This window comes from Lathamus discolor, chromosome Z, assembly GCF_037157495.1.
Source record: "Lathamus discolor isolate bLatDis1 chromosome Z, bLatDis1.hap1, whole genome shotgun sequence".
NCBI classification, from domain to species: Eukaryota; Metazoa; Chordata; class Aves; order Psittaciformes; family Psittacidae; genus Lathamus; species Lathamus discolor.
The window spans coordinates 90,358,399-90,377,347 of record NC_088909.1 but is presented as its reverse complement, the minus strand read 5'-3'; the positions used below and the strand labels follow the sequence as shown (position 1 = coordinate 90,377,347).

Genomic DNA, 18,949 nt, shown 5'->3' with positions numbered 1-18,949 from the left:
ATGCAAACCAAATAAAATTAATAAAGGCACATGGGCTTCAAAGTCAATTCAATATTTAAACTCCATTTCCAGAAAAAAAATCCAAGGCTTCAGATTATTCCAATAAAATCTGTTGTATTGTCAAGCATCCAATTTCTTACAACAATATTTATTAGAAGCACATGGGAAAAGACGGGGTTTTAAAAGAGTAGGTCAGCACTTCAGAAGTGAATGGAATTTTAATAGTGGTTGACTCAAGCTGTAGTAAATCATATGAATCGAAAATTAGGAATGAGTTTTTATGTAAAATTTTTATTTTGAAAAACAGTAAAGAACACTAAGGTGTACAACAAAACAAAATCCAGTGTTTCATACTTAACTCAAGCAAATTAATTCCTCAAGTTACATGTGAACAAACACAGGCTAGTCTGTGCAAGAAACTAATTTTCGGGGGGGGGGGGAAAAAAAAAAAGAAGGAAGAGGCTGTTGACTACTTGCCAACAACACATTACACAAGTACTTTTAGACCTTATCATGACCGTATAGATTAATCCCCTTGAATTTCTGAGGTTTTTTTAAATAACTGACATTAAAAAAAAAAAAATTTACAAAAATACTGAAAAGGCTCACATTTCTACCACCTTAATATTTTCCTCTTCTTTCGACCATTTCTACCATCTCAGAAGTATCCCCAATGTTTTTTTCAGTAACTACATGCTTCTCAGGCTCCTTTGGCATAAGATCCATGGATAATATGCTCTGACTCAGTCCACTGATATGTTTCAAACCTTTTACATCCGAAAGCTTCTGGTTCGGTGAAACGGTTGAAAGGGCTTTTTTAAGGCCCATCTCAGTATTGGTGGCTTCTGTTTAGTTTTTTCTGGAAATAGCACCGCTTCAGTTTCAGGCGTTGGAAATCGTACTCTGTACACTTCAGGGTAAGATTTCTGAAACTGGAAAAGTACAGAGTTAAATGAAGAATTTACTCAAACTTCTATACCTCTATATATAGAAAATTAGGCGATCTTTTCTAATACGGCTTGATGGATCACAGTACCCTTATTTCAAACAATTAAAAAGTTTGACATGCCCAGGAGTATCTATGATTTTAAATCTCAGTATTTCTCTGAAAAACTACATGTCTGAAACTTGATAAAACTTTGAAATTAGAATTAAAGACTGTGGAGGAATTTTTATTTACTTGCTTAAGCTTCTTCTTCTTATCTTTCACAGATATTTCTTTATTCATTGCAATTTCTTCCAATAAAGCTGCCAGTGGTTCTTGAGAGCCAGTTGCTCTTTGGTATTCAAATTCATCTGTACTGATTTGGTGGCAAAATGATTGAGGAAAAGTTGCATCGGCATCAGCTCCAGCATATTTTATCTGAAGAAAGAGTGAAAAGAGAGCAGCTATGTTTTCCACAATAGATTTGAAAAACTGGCTTAATCACCTGAAGTCATTAAGTGGAAAAGATATGGAATAAAACCTTAAATTGTACCTCCTATCTCTTGCACTGGTTGAATTTTAGTAAGTCAAAAACAATGACACAGACTGAGCCTTTTAACTCTTGGAAAAAGTTAAAAATCAGTTTTTCAGTAGCAATTAGATAAGAAAGAACTAAAAAGCAGCTTTGAACGAAAGAAAGTATGGTATCAGGAAACAGTTATATTAAACAGCTGAGCAAATAAAGATGTCTCTAAAATAAAATCAGAACATTAATGGAAACACTTATTAACCATCCACAGTTTTCTTCACTACCACAACCATAGCTTGCCCATCCCATGGAAAAGATAATGCTGACCAACAGAAAACATATTTAAGAGTTCTTGACTCTAAACTATTCAAAGTCTGCGTATTTTCATTTAAATACATAGTTATGTTTTAATATAGCAGCCATAAGATATTCATAATCTAGCAGACAGAAAAAAGTCTTTAAGAACTGTCAGACTTCAGAGCAGAAAGGATAGATTTGATCTAGAAACAGGTATAAGAGGCTTCTTGTGCTAGACACCTACTTGGACTCTCTGGAGATTTAGAACATGCTCCTCTATAGAAGATTTTAAGGTGGTGGGAACACTCAAGATCTCTTGATAATTGTCCATGAGAAAAGATACTAGTTTAGCAGCAAGCAGTTCATCCAAGTCCATTTCATCCTTTGAGCAGAGAATGCAATGGGAAAATGCCTGAACCATCTGGGGTTGGGGGGTAGGGGAGGGGGGAAGACAAAAAACCCAAAACAAGAAATCAACATAAAATTAAATCACAGCATTACTGTGTATTTTTCTGTTTGGTGATGGGGAATCAGGCTGTATTTAAAAACTTATGTTTTAGAAAAAGAGGTTTTGACGGCACAATACTTCAAATACTTCCAAAAAAGTCAATATTGGGAGAGGTGGGGAGAGTAAACAGTATTGTTATCTGGGTGGACTGAAGATAGCTCTTGCGTTATATACATGATCTAACCCTGACTTTAGACTTATGATTGAATTAAGTTTTATTCTAATGATTTCATCAGATGGCCATTTTATGTGGCTTTTCCAACTAAACAGGGCACAAACAATTCAGAGTTTTTAAAAATAACAAAGGAATTTGATAAAAGATAAGCACCAGAGGTGAAAAAATAATACTGTTATTTTGAAATCAAACCAAATTTCAGGTCTAGATCAACTCATGTGGTCTCATGCCCGAACATTCAGTTACAAGAGTTTTCTGTCTGTGCACCAGTCACTTCTAACATTAAAAGCACAGAAAGCAATCAAGACTGTCATAAACCATAGACTACACTGCTGAATTAAAACAGTACAGAATACTTGGACTGTAAAGCATTCGCTTCCAAAAATAACATTTAGATAAACATAATTAGTTTAATCAAAGACCATTTACAGTTAATTAAATTATAACCTTGGCAGTCAAAAAAATTATCTTTTTTTAATCAATACTAGTCATGGTTAATTAAAAATGTAATTGTTGTAGAACAGATTTAGATTTATGCATGTTACTATAGTATTATTATTGGAGTGGCTCTACAGCTTAGCTTTCTGCAGCCCTACTTACAAAAAAAGACTTTAACCAAAATAAATACATGTTCTTAGCCAGTCAGAATTGTTTAGTTATGCTTAATAACTTTGTAATAACATGCTGTTTGCAAACATCAGTGGTAACTCTACAAGAAGTCCTACAGAAAGAGCATTAGCTCTTGAGGGTTTTGTTAAAATCTGTAGTTGAAGTGATGAAAAATACTGAAATAAAAAAACATTCCTACCAGTTTAAATGGCTAAAACCAAGTAAACCAAAACATTCAGCTGCATATTTCTAACTATGACTGAAACAGGCAGTCTGTTTCTCTCTCACACTGTCTGCAGTGATAAAGAACACCAGAAGCCTTATCTACTGTATTTTTTCTTTTCTACTCAAAAGGGAAATCTGTGGCAATTTAATTTTGTAAGATATGGAAGTCTCCAAATTCTGAGCAAATTCATTTATTCAAAACTGACCAAGAAATCCCAATTTATTCAAATTCAGAGTAGCCTTCTAGAATTCAAACTAGAATAGACAAAATATTCTTCAAACAATCAAATTGTATTTTGCACACATTCTCTACAGCAAATGCACAGAATCTTTTAGCTGTGCTACTCCAAAAGCCTTGTCTAGACCTTTTGCCTTACACACTATACGTACCAAGGTTCTGGTCCTCACTGATTCAGAAAGAGGTGGTAAATCCTTGTTCAAGCTAATTCTTGCCATCATCCTCACCAACAGCTGTAGTCTTTTCCGATTTTCTGGTGGCAGCAGCAGACAAGATATCTGAAGAGCTTCTATGGCCTTGCTGTGTTTTTGCAGCAGACCTGGTTTATGCAAGATCAGAAGTTTGAGCACAGTTTCCCAATTAGAATCATAGAATAGTTCAGGTTGGAAAGGACCTCAAGATCATCTAGTTCCAACCCCCCTGCCATGGGCAGGGACACCTCACACTAAACCATCCCACCCAAGACATCATGGCTGCCCCAAATGACTAAAGATATAACCTAATAACACTTTCTTCGCTACTTACTGAAGTCCTCCACTAAAAAAAGTTTATCCACTGAAAAAAGAAGCCGTGTGGAAAAGCTGTAATTCCCTGAGGGGAGCAATGTGAAAAGTTTAAAACTCAGACTGAAATTTTGGTTTATAAAATTCCTTATCTTAAGAATCACTGCAATTTAAAAAGCCATACTCCATTTAAAAAAAAACAAACAAAACAAAACACAAAAATGAAATCATAGACATATTTTGTAAATGTACAACTAAGGAATTATTGCTTCACAGCTGACACTCAGTACTAGCACTGACACTTACTAAAAGATAGCATTCCATGGAACATAGAAACATAGAATGCTTTGGGTTGGAAAGGAACTTAAAGATCATCTGGTTCCAGCCCTCCTGTAATGTGCATGGACACCTTCCACTAGACTAGGTTGCTCCAAGCCCCATCCAACCTGGCTTTGAACACTTCCAGGGGTGAGTCAGCTACTTCTTCCTCTACATTCACCTACAGCTTCATAGTGGTTTGTACATTAAGCCTGTTAAGACTTAATCACCTATTGCACAGGACAAAATTCTTGCCCTTTTTCTCTCAGCTGACATCACCCACACACCTCATCCTCCCCAATCTTTTTCTCTTTCCCTCCAGCACCCAAGAATCATACATCAAATCTCACAAGGAATTGTTAGAAGACCTTGCTACCAAAACTACAGATCAGACATCTCTGCCTTATATTTACTTTTTTATTTTCCAACAATTGGTTCTAAGTAGTTTTGGGTACAAAGAGTTCGGCTTTAGAACAGGTATGATTGTCTTCTTGAACTCTGTCCACCAGTTAGATAGTGAGCATATTCTTGAATAAAAAAAAAAAAAAAAGTGGAAAAGATACCTGAGAAACATGACATTTTCAAATATATACTACCAGAACTTCAAAGTAAACTGAATAAGCATAAAGATTCACTACAAAGTAATACTTGAAAGCCTGTATCCCATGATTTTTTTGTGTAGATCTATTTTTGTTAGTAAGAAAGTATTCCGTACTAATGCCTCATTTTTTGTGAGAAACAAAACATTTTCTTTTACTTTTTGAAATCATGCATGGTTTGCTTTCATTTCCACATAAACATTGGCATGAATTCTTTCTCCTCATGTTTACATCTGTGAAATACTGTGAAATGAAACTCTAAAAACCTGAAAGATGTAAAATACAATGGAAAGGCAAACAAAAAGGGAGTATGAAATGACAGCAAGAATTCTTAAGAGATATTATCAAGAGTATCTATTGTGTAAGAAAAAGAAAAGGAACTGCATTTAGTTTGAAGCAAGATCGTCAACTAATAAAGTATAAAAATACTAAATTCCAGAAGTCCTTTTTCAACTCAACAGTTTGTTAAAAGCAATGGTGTTCCCCCTTAAAGCAGCTCAGAAAAGTGACATGTTACAAAGCATTCTTACTTTTCAATCCAATTGTTCTATTCTGAAATGCAACCATAAAAAAAATAAAATACTTTCACATTTACTGTCTTTTTGTAAGCCATCTTTAGCTACAGGATAGCTGAATCTGATATAGCATGAACCCTTAAAGTTAGCTAATAACTAAACTATTGTTTCTGTAAGCACTAATATCTACTGTAAGTTTAAGCAATGAAGTATTTCCACTTCTTTCAGATATCATATCGCCATGGTTAAAAATAGTCTTTACAGCCCTAATTTTTTTTAATGTAGACATCAGTCAAGCAATTTATAAAAGCTCCTGTGAGTTTTTAAAATGATTAGGCATTTAAAAAAAAAAAACTTGTTAAAATTAATCTGTTAGGTGTGGCAGCACTAAGCAACGAACAGAGGCCTTTAAAAATCATGAAGACAAGCAATGGAAGACTTGTGATGTGTAATAAATTTCAATATTAAACTGTTCACCATGTAGAATGGACAGGACAGGTCCTAACGAAATGAGTTGTGATACATCTGGATATGATGAATTCAAATGAATACTTTATATCCTAAACTACTTACCTAACACGCTAACAAAAACATCAAAAAAATGAAATGTGAGAAGAGGTTCTTTCATCTGGCCAAAGTAGTCCACTATAGTTTTGAAGACATCTCTTTCAAAGCCTGAGTATGTAGGCTGCTTCAAGTCTGAGCAGCTGGGCCCTAGAAAGGGGGGAGGTAGGAAAAAACACAAACAAATTGAATTTGCAGCCATCAACCAGATCACCACTTTCTATTCCAGCCAATTGAAATGCAACATCAAGTAGAAAAAACCAAACAACTTAGACTCATTATTCAACATATAAGTGAAAATATATTCATCTATTGAATTGACCAATTTCTAGTAGGTCTAGTGGAAATAGATAAAGTTAAAATATGAACAGTTAAACCTCTATATATTTCATTGAAATAAACTGCATTAGCAGGAAAATATATGCTGGTTGACCTTTTCCAGCTTTTAGGCAACAATCTGAAAAAATATCAACTGTCGCTAAAAACAGGATTTGATAAAGCAGTAAGGCACAGTCAGTGTGATTGTCTTCTAAGAGGGTGGGTTGGTTTTGTGCCCCTCTCCCCCTAAAAGTACTTACAATTTGCTAGACATTTCATTGCTGATAATATCCAGTGAGGCAGTTCCTCTGCATTGAGGAGAAACAGACAGAAATTAAAAGGAGAAAAAAAATCTAAGAAAAATTGAAAGATAAAAGTGAAACAGAAATTCTGTAAGAAGTTTCCCCTATATGGTAGTGCAACTGATTGCAGAGGCAGGCTATACCTCATTATAGGATATAGCCTTAATTATATCTTACTGGAGTATCTGCAGTACTCCCTATCAACCAGTTGTGCCTATGACTCTTACAAATCAACCAGCAAAATGAATTGTATCTCAAATCCTTAACCTGCCCCTGCAATAAACAGCCAAACTAGTTCAAGCTACACCTTCAACAGTGCACTACAGTGAAGTGTTTACTTTGCAGTGAAAATGATGAAAAGCACTCAATACATGCTGTTTGGTCATTTTTGCAATGAGATGGTTAACATCCTGAGGTGCTCCAATTGTCTTTAAAATGAATATGTATATGCTCTGGAAAAAGAGTTCATTTACAAACCAAAACAGGTTACAATCTCATATTTTATTTATCTACAAATCTTCTGGAAAACATGATGACAATAATATTGTAAGTGATAAATCATAGAATCATTGAATAGTTAGGGTTGGAAAGGACCTTAAGATCATCTAGTTCCAACCCCCCTGCCATGGGCAGGGACAACTCACACTACACTATCTCACCCAAGGCTCTGTCCAGCCTGGCCTTGAACATGGCTACAGATTCACAACTTCCCTGGGCAACCCATTCCAGTGCCTCACAACCCTTACAGTAAAGAATTTCCTCCTTATATCCAACCTAAACTTCCCCTGTTTAAGTTTTGACCCATTACCCCTTGTCCTGTCACTACAGTCCCTAACAAAGAGTCCCTCCACAGTGTCCTTGTAGGCCCCCTTGAGATACTGGAAGGCTGCTATGAGGTCCCCACGCAGCCTTCTCTTCTCCAGGCTGAACAGCCCCAACTTTCTCAGCCTGTCTTCTTATGTGAGGTGCTCCAGTCCTCTGATCATCCTCGTGGCTCTCCTCTGGACTTGTTCCAGCAGTTCCATGTCCTTTTTATGCTGAGGACACCAGAACTGCACACAATACTCCAGGTGAGGTCTCACGAGAGCAGAGCAGAGGGGCAGGATCACCTCCTTCGACCTGCTGGTCATGCTCCTTTTGATGCAGCCCAGGATACAGTTGGCTTTCTGGGCTGCGAGTGCACACTGAAGCCAAATGATGTTCAGTTTCTCATTGAACACCCCCAAGTTCTTCTCGACAGGGCTGCTCTGAATCTCTTTTCTGCCCAAACTGTAGCTGTGCCTGAGATTGCTCCCATCCAGGTGTAGGGCCTTGCATTTGGCATGGTTAAACTTCGTAAGGCTGGCATCAGCCCAAAGCATCACAACAGCAAATATGCTTTAGTTTCTCCCTGATGTGCAAAGAATTTTTAATCTCAGCACTGGTTTCAAAACTCACTGACTGAAAATCAAACCTGGGAAATTTTATGATCTCTCAGCATACATTCTGATTTTTTCTCAATTTTCATACACATTTTCTTCATGTAAATAGTCCAGTTCAGGCAGTTAAGGCCCGGGCTGACAAAACCAACTTGAAGTGAGTAGTATCCTTTTCTTTATAAAGGAAAAGTTGCTGCTTTTTTACTTTAATCTTTCAACCCTGCTAAAGCAGCAATATGCTTAAGAGTAAACATGTAAACACCAATTCTGACTATTGGGTTGTCAGAGGAAAACAACGACATACTTTGTAAAAACTGTACTATAGATGTGGTCACACAAGTAGAAAGATGTTACCTGTTACTATAGATTAGAACAAATACTTTTTATATACTAGAAAGTTATACCATTAAGAAGTTAAATGAAAACTTCTAAAATACTCACTTGATTTGTCTTCTAAAATGACAATGCCTTGCTTATTGACATTGTATGCATTTTGGAGTATATGCTTTGAATTCACAATTTTTACGTCTAACACTTCATTCAGGGAATCCAAACCCAAGACCTTTTGTAACCTGCAAAAGTACATAAACACACAGTTCATACATCATGTAATCTGAAAACAGCAAACATGGTTTCAAGGTAGATAGGATTCTGAAAAAGAGACCTCTCCATTTTATAGACTCACAGAACACTGCAAGTCAGAAGTGACCCATAAGGATCATCAAGACCCGCTTGCTGCTCCTCACAGAACTACCTAACACTAAACAACATGAACAACAGCATCATCCAGACACTCCCTGAACTTTGACAGGCTTGATGTTGCCACCACTTCCCTGGGGAGCCTGTTCCAGTGACCAACAACCCTTTCAGTGAAGAACCTGTTCCCAAGGTCCAATGTGAGCTTCCATTGATACAACTTCATTCCACTCCCTTGTCACCAGAGAGAGATCAGTAGCTTGAGCTCTATTTCCTCCCTTGAGAAAAATCAAGGCTGCGATGATAGCACCCCTCAGCCTTCTCCACAGCAGCTCCAAGTCTGGCCCTCAAGGCCTTTCACTATTTAACAGGAATCTGTTAAAACTGTGCTTCATCTGGAAACACTCTTAACAGATTCATGAGGAGCCCCAAAATCACACTCAGTAGTAGAAGTGGGGCCACACCCATGCAGTGTAGGGTGGATCAGTCACCTCCCTCAATCATGTGGCTATGCTGTGCTTAATGCACCCCAGGACCCACTTGGTCCTTTTGGCTGACAGTCTTTTTTTTTCCTTTATGCAAATAATTTTGATGCAGGGTGTAGGCCAACTCAACCTTAGTGACACCTCCAATCAAGACGAACCATAATCCTCATAATTGTTCAGTTCCACATATGCAGAGCCTCATACTTATTATACAAGGGCACTGGGAAAAGTGGGGTAGTCACAGAGCTGACACGCCTGCTGTGTCGGTCAGGAACTTGTCACCATTGCTCCCTATCCCTTCAGTCACTGTGGAAAGGAGATAGGAAATCCTCCAAATCACATGTTCTGTCTGCCTGCTGGGGCTGTCTCACAGAAGGTAGGGTGTGATTCCATTACTCTATGTTGCAGGCTCACTGATACTCCTCAAGCTACTCACCTTCTCTGGGAGATCCTGTCACTATGTGGAGGAGTTCCCCTATGTGGGCTCACCTCTCATGGGAGTGCTCACTACTGCCATCTTGTACTGGTATAAGAGCAGGGGACACCCTGCAGCAGGACAGCTGGGTGGCAGCATATTCCCATTAAAACTCTGTTTGGGAAGCTGCAGCAGACATGGTGGTTGCAGAACTTGGAGGCCGACAGCTTTCTGAAGGGTGGATACTACCACTTCTTGGTAGAGGTGGCAGAGCTACAGTGCCCTCTCTATGCAGCCTTTCATGCAGACTGCTATGCCACACCCTGGTTTGCAGTGCTTCTGGGCTTCTTTTATACATGGGGGGGACTTGTCTGCTGTTGCATCTCTCCACTCCCCTGAGATCTTCCCCGGTTGAGGAACCCCATTGTGCACCGCACCAGAGCACTCTGCTGTGGATCTGCCAGTGCTGGAGCACCAAGTTTACTACATTGAGATAATGTTCTGGGTTTAGATAAAAGTAGTCAATAGTAAGGCCTCAGCTGTGCTGTAAAAATAGCTAATGTATATTATTTTTTTTCTCCTGCATAAATATTCTAAAGCAATGCCTTTAACTTTGTATAGATATTCCTTTTAGAAATAGCAGATAATATCTGAATCCTAAAGCCTTCAGCACCCAATTAGCAACTCCATTTCTTATCTCATATAAAGTATTTTATTTGTAATTGAAAGGTTTCATGGTATTGCACTTCTACAGACGTGTTTTTATTTCATAGCAACAAGAAAAAGAGGAAGACTGAGGAAAAAAGTGATTAATAAAGGCAAAGCTTACATAAGAAAAGGGCTTGTGTAACACAACAGAAAAGAAGTCAAAGTATTAAGCATAGTAAAGATTCTTTGCAAGCTTTATTTGCTGAATTCATTAGTCAAATAATAAGCATATAGTTAGTCCAGCCACTATGGATTTAATAGCAGCAATGAAAAGTGAACATTATCAGTGAAGACAGCAAGACTATTACCTACTACACAATTTAACAACAGATGGCTCACAAGTATACTCACCGTGACAAAGTCTGAGATTTCCATATCTCTTCTATATTTGCTTGTGTTAGCTCTCTGCGGAACACAAGTTTGCAGGCTGGTACTTCCCCTATAGCTATACTATGTCGCTTATACCACATCTCAGAGTTCTGAAATCAGAAAGGACAATCTTCATTAACTGGTGACTTTTCAAGTACTGAACAGTATAATTGTATATTACATATATATATAAAATATATAAACATTGTATATAACAGTATAAATTGTATGTTTATAGTACAGCATGCTCCTTATTAGAAGTATTCTAAATATTCCTAAGCTCCAGTATAGTCACCAGGATGCAAGTGAGTGCTCGAGTTTCACAAGCATGCAGAATCTTTCCTCATTTACATAATTTTTCACCTTGGGTAAATTATATGAGTCAGAATAGCCATTAAAGCTCAGGAGTCAATGGCCTCTAGCCCTGTGTTCAGATCCTTTCCATTAACAACTTCAAAGTCACTTGTTTTCAACTAACATTCTAAGATTAAACATCTGCTTACAGAAAAATAGTTGGAGAATTATTAGATGAGATATCTAAGACTGATATTTCTCCTCATTCAGTGTATACTGATCGTAGCTAAACATTAAATTTGTTAGCAGGTTCTGTACATTAAGAGAGTAAAACCAAATAGCTACAGCTGAAGACACCCTTCAGATCTAGTCCAACATTTTAACAGAATATAGCAAAGCACAGAATGCAAGAGACTACTATCCTGTACTCAAACTTCACATCCAAGCCCAGTGCTTGAAGACTGTCATCAACACGTCAATGGGCGAACATAAAATACAGTTTGTGTCAGTGATGCACTTTTTAAGGCAAAACTCCTAGTCATTCCCAGTTTTTTGATTTACGTCACAGAGCAGTCCCTGTGCATCAACAGTATTCCTCATAATCACAACCAACCCACAAAATGCACTCCAGTAATGCACTTAATTATTCCAAGCACTAATCATCTGTAATTCCACAACAGTGGACTAGAACTAGTTTGGAACAAATAGCACCCTCTGAAATTATAATCTGGTCTTCCACATCAGTAATTCATTACACAGAATGCCATCAAGCCACACAGAGCCAGTATGTGGCCTGACAGATGCTGGAGCAATTTAAAGTGCCACCACTTTCAGCTACCTGTCTACTTCACCATTCCAGAGGAAGTTAACGCCTTTCTGTAAAAGAGCCAGCAACAGAAGCTTTTTCTTTTTTCCTTTTTTTTTTTTTTTGTCTCAGTTACATCAATTTACAGACCACTGTATTAGCCAAAACTGACAATGAAAGAAACTTTGAGCTATGCCAGACTGTATGCTGTTGTATATTGCTAATTCTTACCACGTCAGGAAGCTTGGACAGAAATTTTGAGCAGACAGTTGGAGGCTGTAACATGTTAAAACTGCAGCAGATACTTGCTCAGTAACTAACATACTATTATCCTCTTGATTTTTTCCTTTCTCCTGTCTTAAATCTTCTACCTACTGATGAAATTCTAAGGAGCTTAATGCTTTTTCCTCTTCAGAAGAGTGCTGTACATGAGAGGTGCACTGGATCTACACATACGTAGTTGATTTACAAATATGGAGTAACCATTCACATTCAGGATCTCTAGACATCCAGCAAAACGGTAGGAGCTACTTTTCCAAACAAACTATCAATCACCAAGAAATCCAAGGCTAGTGTCCTGCATTGAGAAGCATTAAGGAAAAGGCCACAATTATCAATGAAGTCACACGAGTTCACAAAATTTGAGAACACTCACATACAAGGTAACACTGGAGGGACTGTTTAGAATATACGCAGCTCCAGAAGCCTAGGCTTTAAAGATGTCCTGTGGTGAGAGTTGATACAAGTTTGGTTTACTAATAAAAGAAACAGTTGTTTCAACAACTTTGCAAAGGCTGGATCAATCAACCTTAAGAATGGGGCAGGATGATTCTCCAAGCTGAAAGGGCAACAGTGAAACCAGGATCACTTACCCCTAGCTACAGCATATTCCTTTATCAGAAACAAAATTCGCCTAACAGATAAGAAGTAATACTGTATATATTCTGCTACACAGTATCTGAATAAGAGTTACAGTGTAAATGACAGTATCGTTCTTGTAACATAACAAATGCCATATCCCAATTTGAGCAAGCTGGAATGTAAGCATACTGGCAAATACAGCCATGCTGAACTTAAGATGCTCAGGACATAATCTGTAGCAGAAAGAACATTGAAAGCCAGCATCCCTGGCAAATCACTAACAATTTTACTTCACGTAAGTTTAGAATAAAAGTATTTTGCATGTAATCTTATAGCCAAGTATTATGTGCAGCAACAAAGAAATCATTAGTTTTGTTTTCCAAATACGCTTATGTCTGGGGAAATAAAAGCTGGATATCTTACCATTGCAACTGCTTTCACTGGGATGTGCTCTTGAGAAACGCCAGCCTCCGGTTCATTCCAGTCTGGAAATTTAATTACTTGATTTTCACACGAAGGTTTCTTTGGATATGACTTCAGTGGTGAGGAAGGAGGAAACCTACAATTAGAGAATATTTTTAATGTCTCTGAACTCCACCCTATTCCATATTTACCAATGCAAAACTGTAGTAAGCCTTCACATGCAAAAAATACAAAAAAATGCCTTGGACATACACGGTGCAACCTAATTGCCTAAAGACAGGTTTGAGTGACACATAAAAACATCTCAAGGTGTCTTGTTTGGTCTCCATCTGCTGCTCCAGAACAGTTCAGGTTCTTTGCACCTCCCATGACACAGCTGAACCGTGGGTGAAGGTCTGATATCACAGTACATCTCAAATAGCAGCAGCTGCCTATGGGTAACAAACTGACTCAGGTCTTCACCAGAAGGCACTGACTCTGCTGAAAAAGCTGTGAGTAGATTTTCTGCATGTCAAGTGAACTGCAAGCATGCATTATCTCTTAAAGCAAAGCTATCTAAGTCACTAACTAACAGATATAACTAGCATACACACATGTCCACACAAAGTTTTGTCCACATTACCATGTTCTTCTGTGTTTACATGCTTCCTATGCGAAGATCATATCCTGTAGGCTTTTTCTGAAGTCTTTTTCCAGCTGGCTATGCAGGAAACTCAATTTTTAAGGCATTTCGAAAAGTGCCTTGAAGAAATCAGCAGAAATAAACCCTAAGCTAGCCCTTGCAGAAAACAAGGAAAACAAACTATCCCAGATCACATTCAGCTCAGTCACGTCTCCAGCTTGACCAGAATTAAATTACTGCTAAACCTAGGTCAGAGCATGTATAAGGGAATTAATGGTGGCACATCAGAAAGACAAATCAGTTTGGCGGCAACATATCGGCAAACTGGCCCAGATCAGATCTTATTTATCTGCACTCTGATACCCCTGAGATGATGAGATCCCTGATGCTCCAAGAAAATACTTCCATCTCACACTTAACTTGAATATAAAATACATTTATGTCTGTGACCATGCAACTAGAACTTGTTCGCCACTTTATAGTATGTGTGTATATATTAGAATCATAGAATCACAGATTTAATGCAATTCCAAAAAATTTAAAGCCCTACAGCTTCTGAAACTGTAACTTCTCTTTTATTATTGTAGACTATGCTGAGCCAATAAGCCAGAACACACAGATTGTGTTTGCGCATTTTTGAAGCAACAGTAGTTCTCACCTTCGTATTTAATACTTGCCCAATACTATCAGACAAATCAACATTTGGGAATATCTCTTTTCAATACTCAATGAGCGAGAGCAGAAAACTACATTCACATGGGAAGTTAACGAATGACAGCTATGTTCCACGGTGTACAGTTACAGTAAATTAACACAGTAGTTTATAGAAAAGGTATAAAACATATGAAGGTTTCCAGAGAAAACACTGTCTATGGAATTAAAAGCAATTTGTAGTGCTATCCATACCAGCATGTCGAAAACCGTATTTACACCATAACATCATGAAACTCCACAAGAGGGAGCTGCAAGGACATTAAATACGTAAATAAGGTGGGCTGGAAAACCGATGTTCAGCTCCATCAACGGGAGAAAAGCATGCTCTAATAATACTTAAAGCCGAACACCAAAACCATGAGTAGCATGTGGTTTATTTATGCACCAAGATGAGTGGGAAAAAAGCTAGCTGCACTTCAAGATGCTTGAAAAATATGCAGTTTTAATTAGAAAAAACAAGTTGTTAGTAACTTAGTTGAACGGGAGGTGAATAAAGAATATCATTAAGACAGATATAATAAAAATGTTCACTTGTCCAATAGCAGATCAGTAGGCAAAGCACTACTAAGAGAATAATAATTACAAAGTACTAATAAAAAAAAAAAAACACCAAAATATTTCACCCAACCAACTTCCACAGCCTGGAGCTCAGGAAGGTCATGGCTGAAAATACAAAGGAGAAAATAGCAAAATAATTTGAATGTGCCACAATGCTAACACAAGAGACAAAAAAAAACACAAACACAACAAACGCAGACAAATAGATATAGCATAATACCAGTGGCTACCAAGCCCCACATTTAATCTTTCAACAGAGTCAATGCCCAGAAAGAAAAGAGGCAAAGGACTTAATACCTATGGCACCAGTGAAAAAAGTGTGCAGGTAGAGAGCTATCCTAAGAACAGACAAAGCAGGACCGGGCTGGGAACAAACCAAACCAACACCACAACTACCACCAAGTGCTGTACCACTATCTAACTGCTTTTCTCACTCTGCTTAGATAAGTAAAAACTAGTCCATGACGAAGTAAACTATCACAGTATTTTGACCTTCTACAGCAGCCATAAGCAGACGACAAGAGAACTTAAGAACAGGACAAGCATACGTGATACTCCCTCCTTTTCCAGCTCTTGGTCATGTTCACTTCATGGACTGCAGAGCCGTATCTTGTTTTGAGATGCTTAGCAACAGACTTACCCAGGTGAGCTGCTCAAAATATCTTCAGTTACAAATCTCTGGTACACTAGATCCTTCAAATTTGATTTCCAAATTCTTAAAATTTAACATTTTCCTTTACTGTTACCTGGAATTTCCTTTTATGGAGCTAAGTTTGGAAAGAACATTCATTTTTATTCCCCACAAATTATTTAAAACTTCTTCCATTAAATCTGATTTAAATTGGTTTGAATATTTAATTTATTTGGCAGGGAAGCCCTAGCACTCAGTGTCGTTTCCTTCTTAAGGCAGACTAAAAACCAGCTACCACTTCTACTGAAAAATATCATGCAGTATTATAAAGAACAAGTTGAATCAGTGCTAATTTGTTACCGGAATTAAACACAAATCCAGCCCAATTTGACTGTAAATCAACTGGAATGCAGTGGAACAAGGTTAAAATAAACCACAGCTCTTTCATAAAAAAGAATCTTGACCCAAGTTTGTTTATGACAAAGTAAAAGAATAACATCTTACTTTTAAAGTATTTCAAGTTATTGAATAATACTAGAAGAGTAATGGACAACTGTACGCACAGCACAGGTGTACAGACTAGGGAGCAAAAAAGCTTAGGCACACTCTACAAAAGAAACTATTTAAGTTCACAGAGCAAAATGAAAAGATGATTTTATCCATACTGACAGGAAATTCATATCTACCTTTCCCCAGAGACAATATTAAAAACAAAACTATTACCAAAAAAAAAAAAAGGGTAAAATAAGCAATTAAACTTTGCATCTTTTAAGACATTTTCAATCTACGACCTAAAGAGCCCTGAAAAAGCTTACATCATGAATGACTTTTAGTTTCTGAAGGCCCTTCTCTCAGGAGTAGAAAGGCACTCAAAATAGCCAAGGGGCTGGAGGAGAGGGAGAGCAAGAGGAATTGAATGCTCAACGGCATCCTCATTCCCATACATATATTCTTGATATGCATTCTTCCAACACTGACAAACCTGATGTTTGCCAACAGCAAACAGAACTCACAACATCATAAAATCTGCAAAAACTTGTTAGTATTCATGGAATGCAATTGAGTAAAAGTGCTTTTCAGAAATATCTAGAAACAAAGGAGAAGGAAAATAAAAAGGAGGGGAAAAACAAAAAACCAAACAAAAACACAAACACAAAAAAAAAACCCAAACAACACAACCAAAAATCCCCAAACCACAAAACCAAGCCAAACATTAAACTATGTTAGTTGCTTATCACTAAAGAAAAAATAAAGTCTTGGGGGGGGGGGGGGGGGGGAGACACATTAACCCCTTTACAAAGGCATTTTACTAAAACATTTGTTACACCAATGAGCAATTGCTTCAGTTTTTCAGACACCATATACAGGTTTACCTATATAAATGGCCATCATCTTGAAAGTCCTCTTTGCCCCATCTTCCTTTAATATCCTCAATAACGTGATTTTTCAGGAATTTTTTAAGCAGCTTAACCGTTTGATTGCGAGTCACTTCTGGGCCAAAATTTTGATTAGAGCCAAGCAGTTCATGTAAACAGTCCACTGCCTCCGAGGCTTTGAAGCAATGCTCGTAGCTTTTGAAGCGACACCGATGTTTCCGTAAAGGCATCCCAGCACGAAAATGTTCTATTATCTCATTCCACTAAAAAAGAACAAAGCAAACCGTTACAGCTCTTCTAGAAGCACTGAGTCGTACAAGGCAAGGTAGGGACACAACCAGAAAGCAGAACTCCACAGATCATTTTGTCATTTGCATTTACAAGCCCACTGAAACCTTAAGCTGTGATGTAAACAGTAGAGACCTGAGAGCAAACACCAGATTGAGGAAACTGAGATGTAGAGCCCCATGCTACCTATGGCTCTACAGGTACAGCTTTCACGTCCCTGCGGCTTTTAACTTGACAAAAGGCCGGACTAACGCTCCCCTCTGCCTGGTGCTGCGGCCCGTCCACTCCAGCGGGGCTCCACAGACGCCCCACACAGACACTGTGTAAGGAGCACTCAACACCCGGACGGCGGCTGGGGACGACACGGCCGAGTCCCGGCCACCAGAAATAGGCCCTGGCTGCCCGGGACAGGCCCAGGGCCCGCTCAGGCTGCCGGCGCTGAGCCCCCAGAGACCCAGCCAGCGGGCCGGGCCCAGGCTGCATCAAGGCAGCGGACCGGTACCCAGAAGGCTCTAGAGAGCCACCGTCGGACACGGAGGCCCACAAGGGCGAGGTAATGCTGCAGAGCAGGCCGCGCCGGGGACGAGGAGCACTCACCAGACGGGTGGCGCGGTAGGGCCCGGGCCCGACGAGCGGCGGCTCCATGGACGCGGCCGGGCCTCGCTGTCACCACGGAAACAGGCAGCCGCGCGCGCCGCGCCCACCGTTTGAATCCGCGCCCGAAAGGCGCCGCCCTCACCTATTGGATGGCGGCGGCCGCACGTGACGCGCCCGCGCTGCCCGTTATTGGTGGGGCGGGGACACGCTTGTCCCGGCCCACGCCTTTGCCCTGCCCGGGCCGCCCCCCTGTGCCCGCAGCGTGCTCGCAAACTGCGCCAGCGGTGCGACCGGAAAGAAACACGGCTCCTGTCGGCGCGGCGGGGCGGCAGCGGCCCCCGCGGGGCAGGGCCTCCGCTTAGGCCGCTCTGGCTTCCCGGGAGGGATGTTAGTTGTTAAACGAACTTTAACGGCGCTCTGCTGCTCGCGCTTCCTCAGCCAGTAAGTGGCTCGGAACGGGGCTTGGGTTTGGAGAGCAGTCAAACCGCGACAGCGGAATACTTCCTGGACACAGAGAATACAGCCTTTTCGTTAATTTGGGGCACAAATAAAAGAAAGAAAACCACCCCAATTTACAGGACTCAATTTATTGAGAGAGGAGTAGCTAGTAAGAGCAGTGTTTCTCTTCCACCAAATCCAGGGCATACAATGTTTCAACCCGATTCCCCCCTCACTGTCATTAACATTCACTGTAACATTAACGATTTTGCTGACTGTTGCACCCCTCTTGGTAGCATAACTCAAATGCATAACGTGATTCAGCATGCAAGGTGCACAACTATTAGGTAGGGGAAAAATGTGACTATCCAGATCGAGACTGTGCTACTCTCACCGACTGCAACATTGTGTGTTTACTAACATTAGAGGGGAGGAGAGTCCAGTACCATTCTGTATTGATATCCCTAGCACAGTTACATAGTTATCCTGCATGCAACCTTTTAGGATACATCCATACAGCTCCCTGAAACAATGCATCCATACAACTCAACGAAACCACTCTCTTTCTCCAGATGCTTGGTAACTCACAGAAAACTAAACCAGCATGCAAGAAATTATGCAGTAGG

At 39.3% G+C, this 18,949-nt stretch overlaps 1 protein-coding gene across 1 annotated transcript; it reads right to left on the bottom strand.

Moving 5' to 3' along the window:
• Positions 1–437: 437 nt before the first annotated feature.
• Positions 438–17,979, bottom strand: DEPDC1B (DEP domain containing 1B). Its single transcript, XM_065661645.1, has 11 exons — positions 17,886–17,979; positions 16,998–17,263; positions 13,100–13,235; positions 10,699–10,826; positions 8,485–8,615; positions 6,584–6,631; positions 6,015–6,155; positions 3,659–3,825; positions 1,996–2,172; positions 1,181–1,363; positions 438–932 (listed from the first exon to the last, which is right to left on the bottom strand). Exons 1-11 carry the CDS (start codon positions 17,931–17,933, stop codon positions 771–773), a joined length of 1,587 nt encoding a protein of 528 aa, XP_065517717.1. The 5' UTR covers positions 17,934–17,979; the 3' UTR covers positions 438–770.
• Positions 17,980–18,949: the final 970 nt, after the last annotated feature.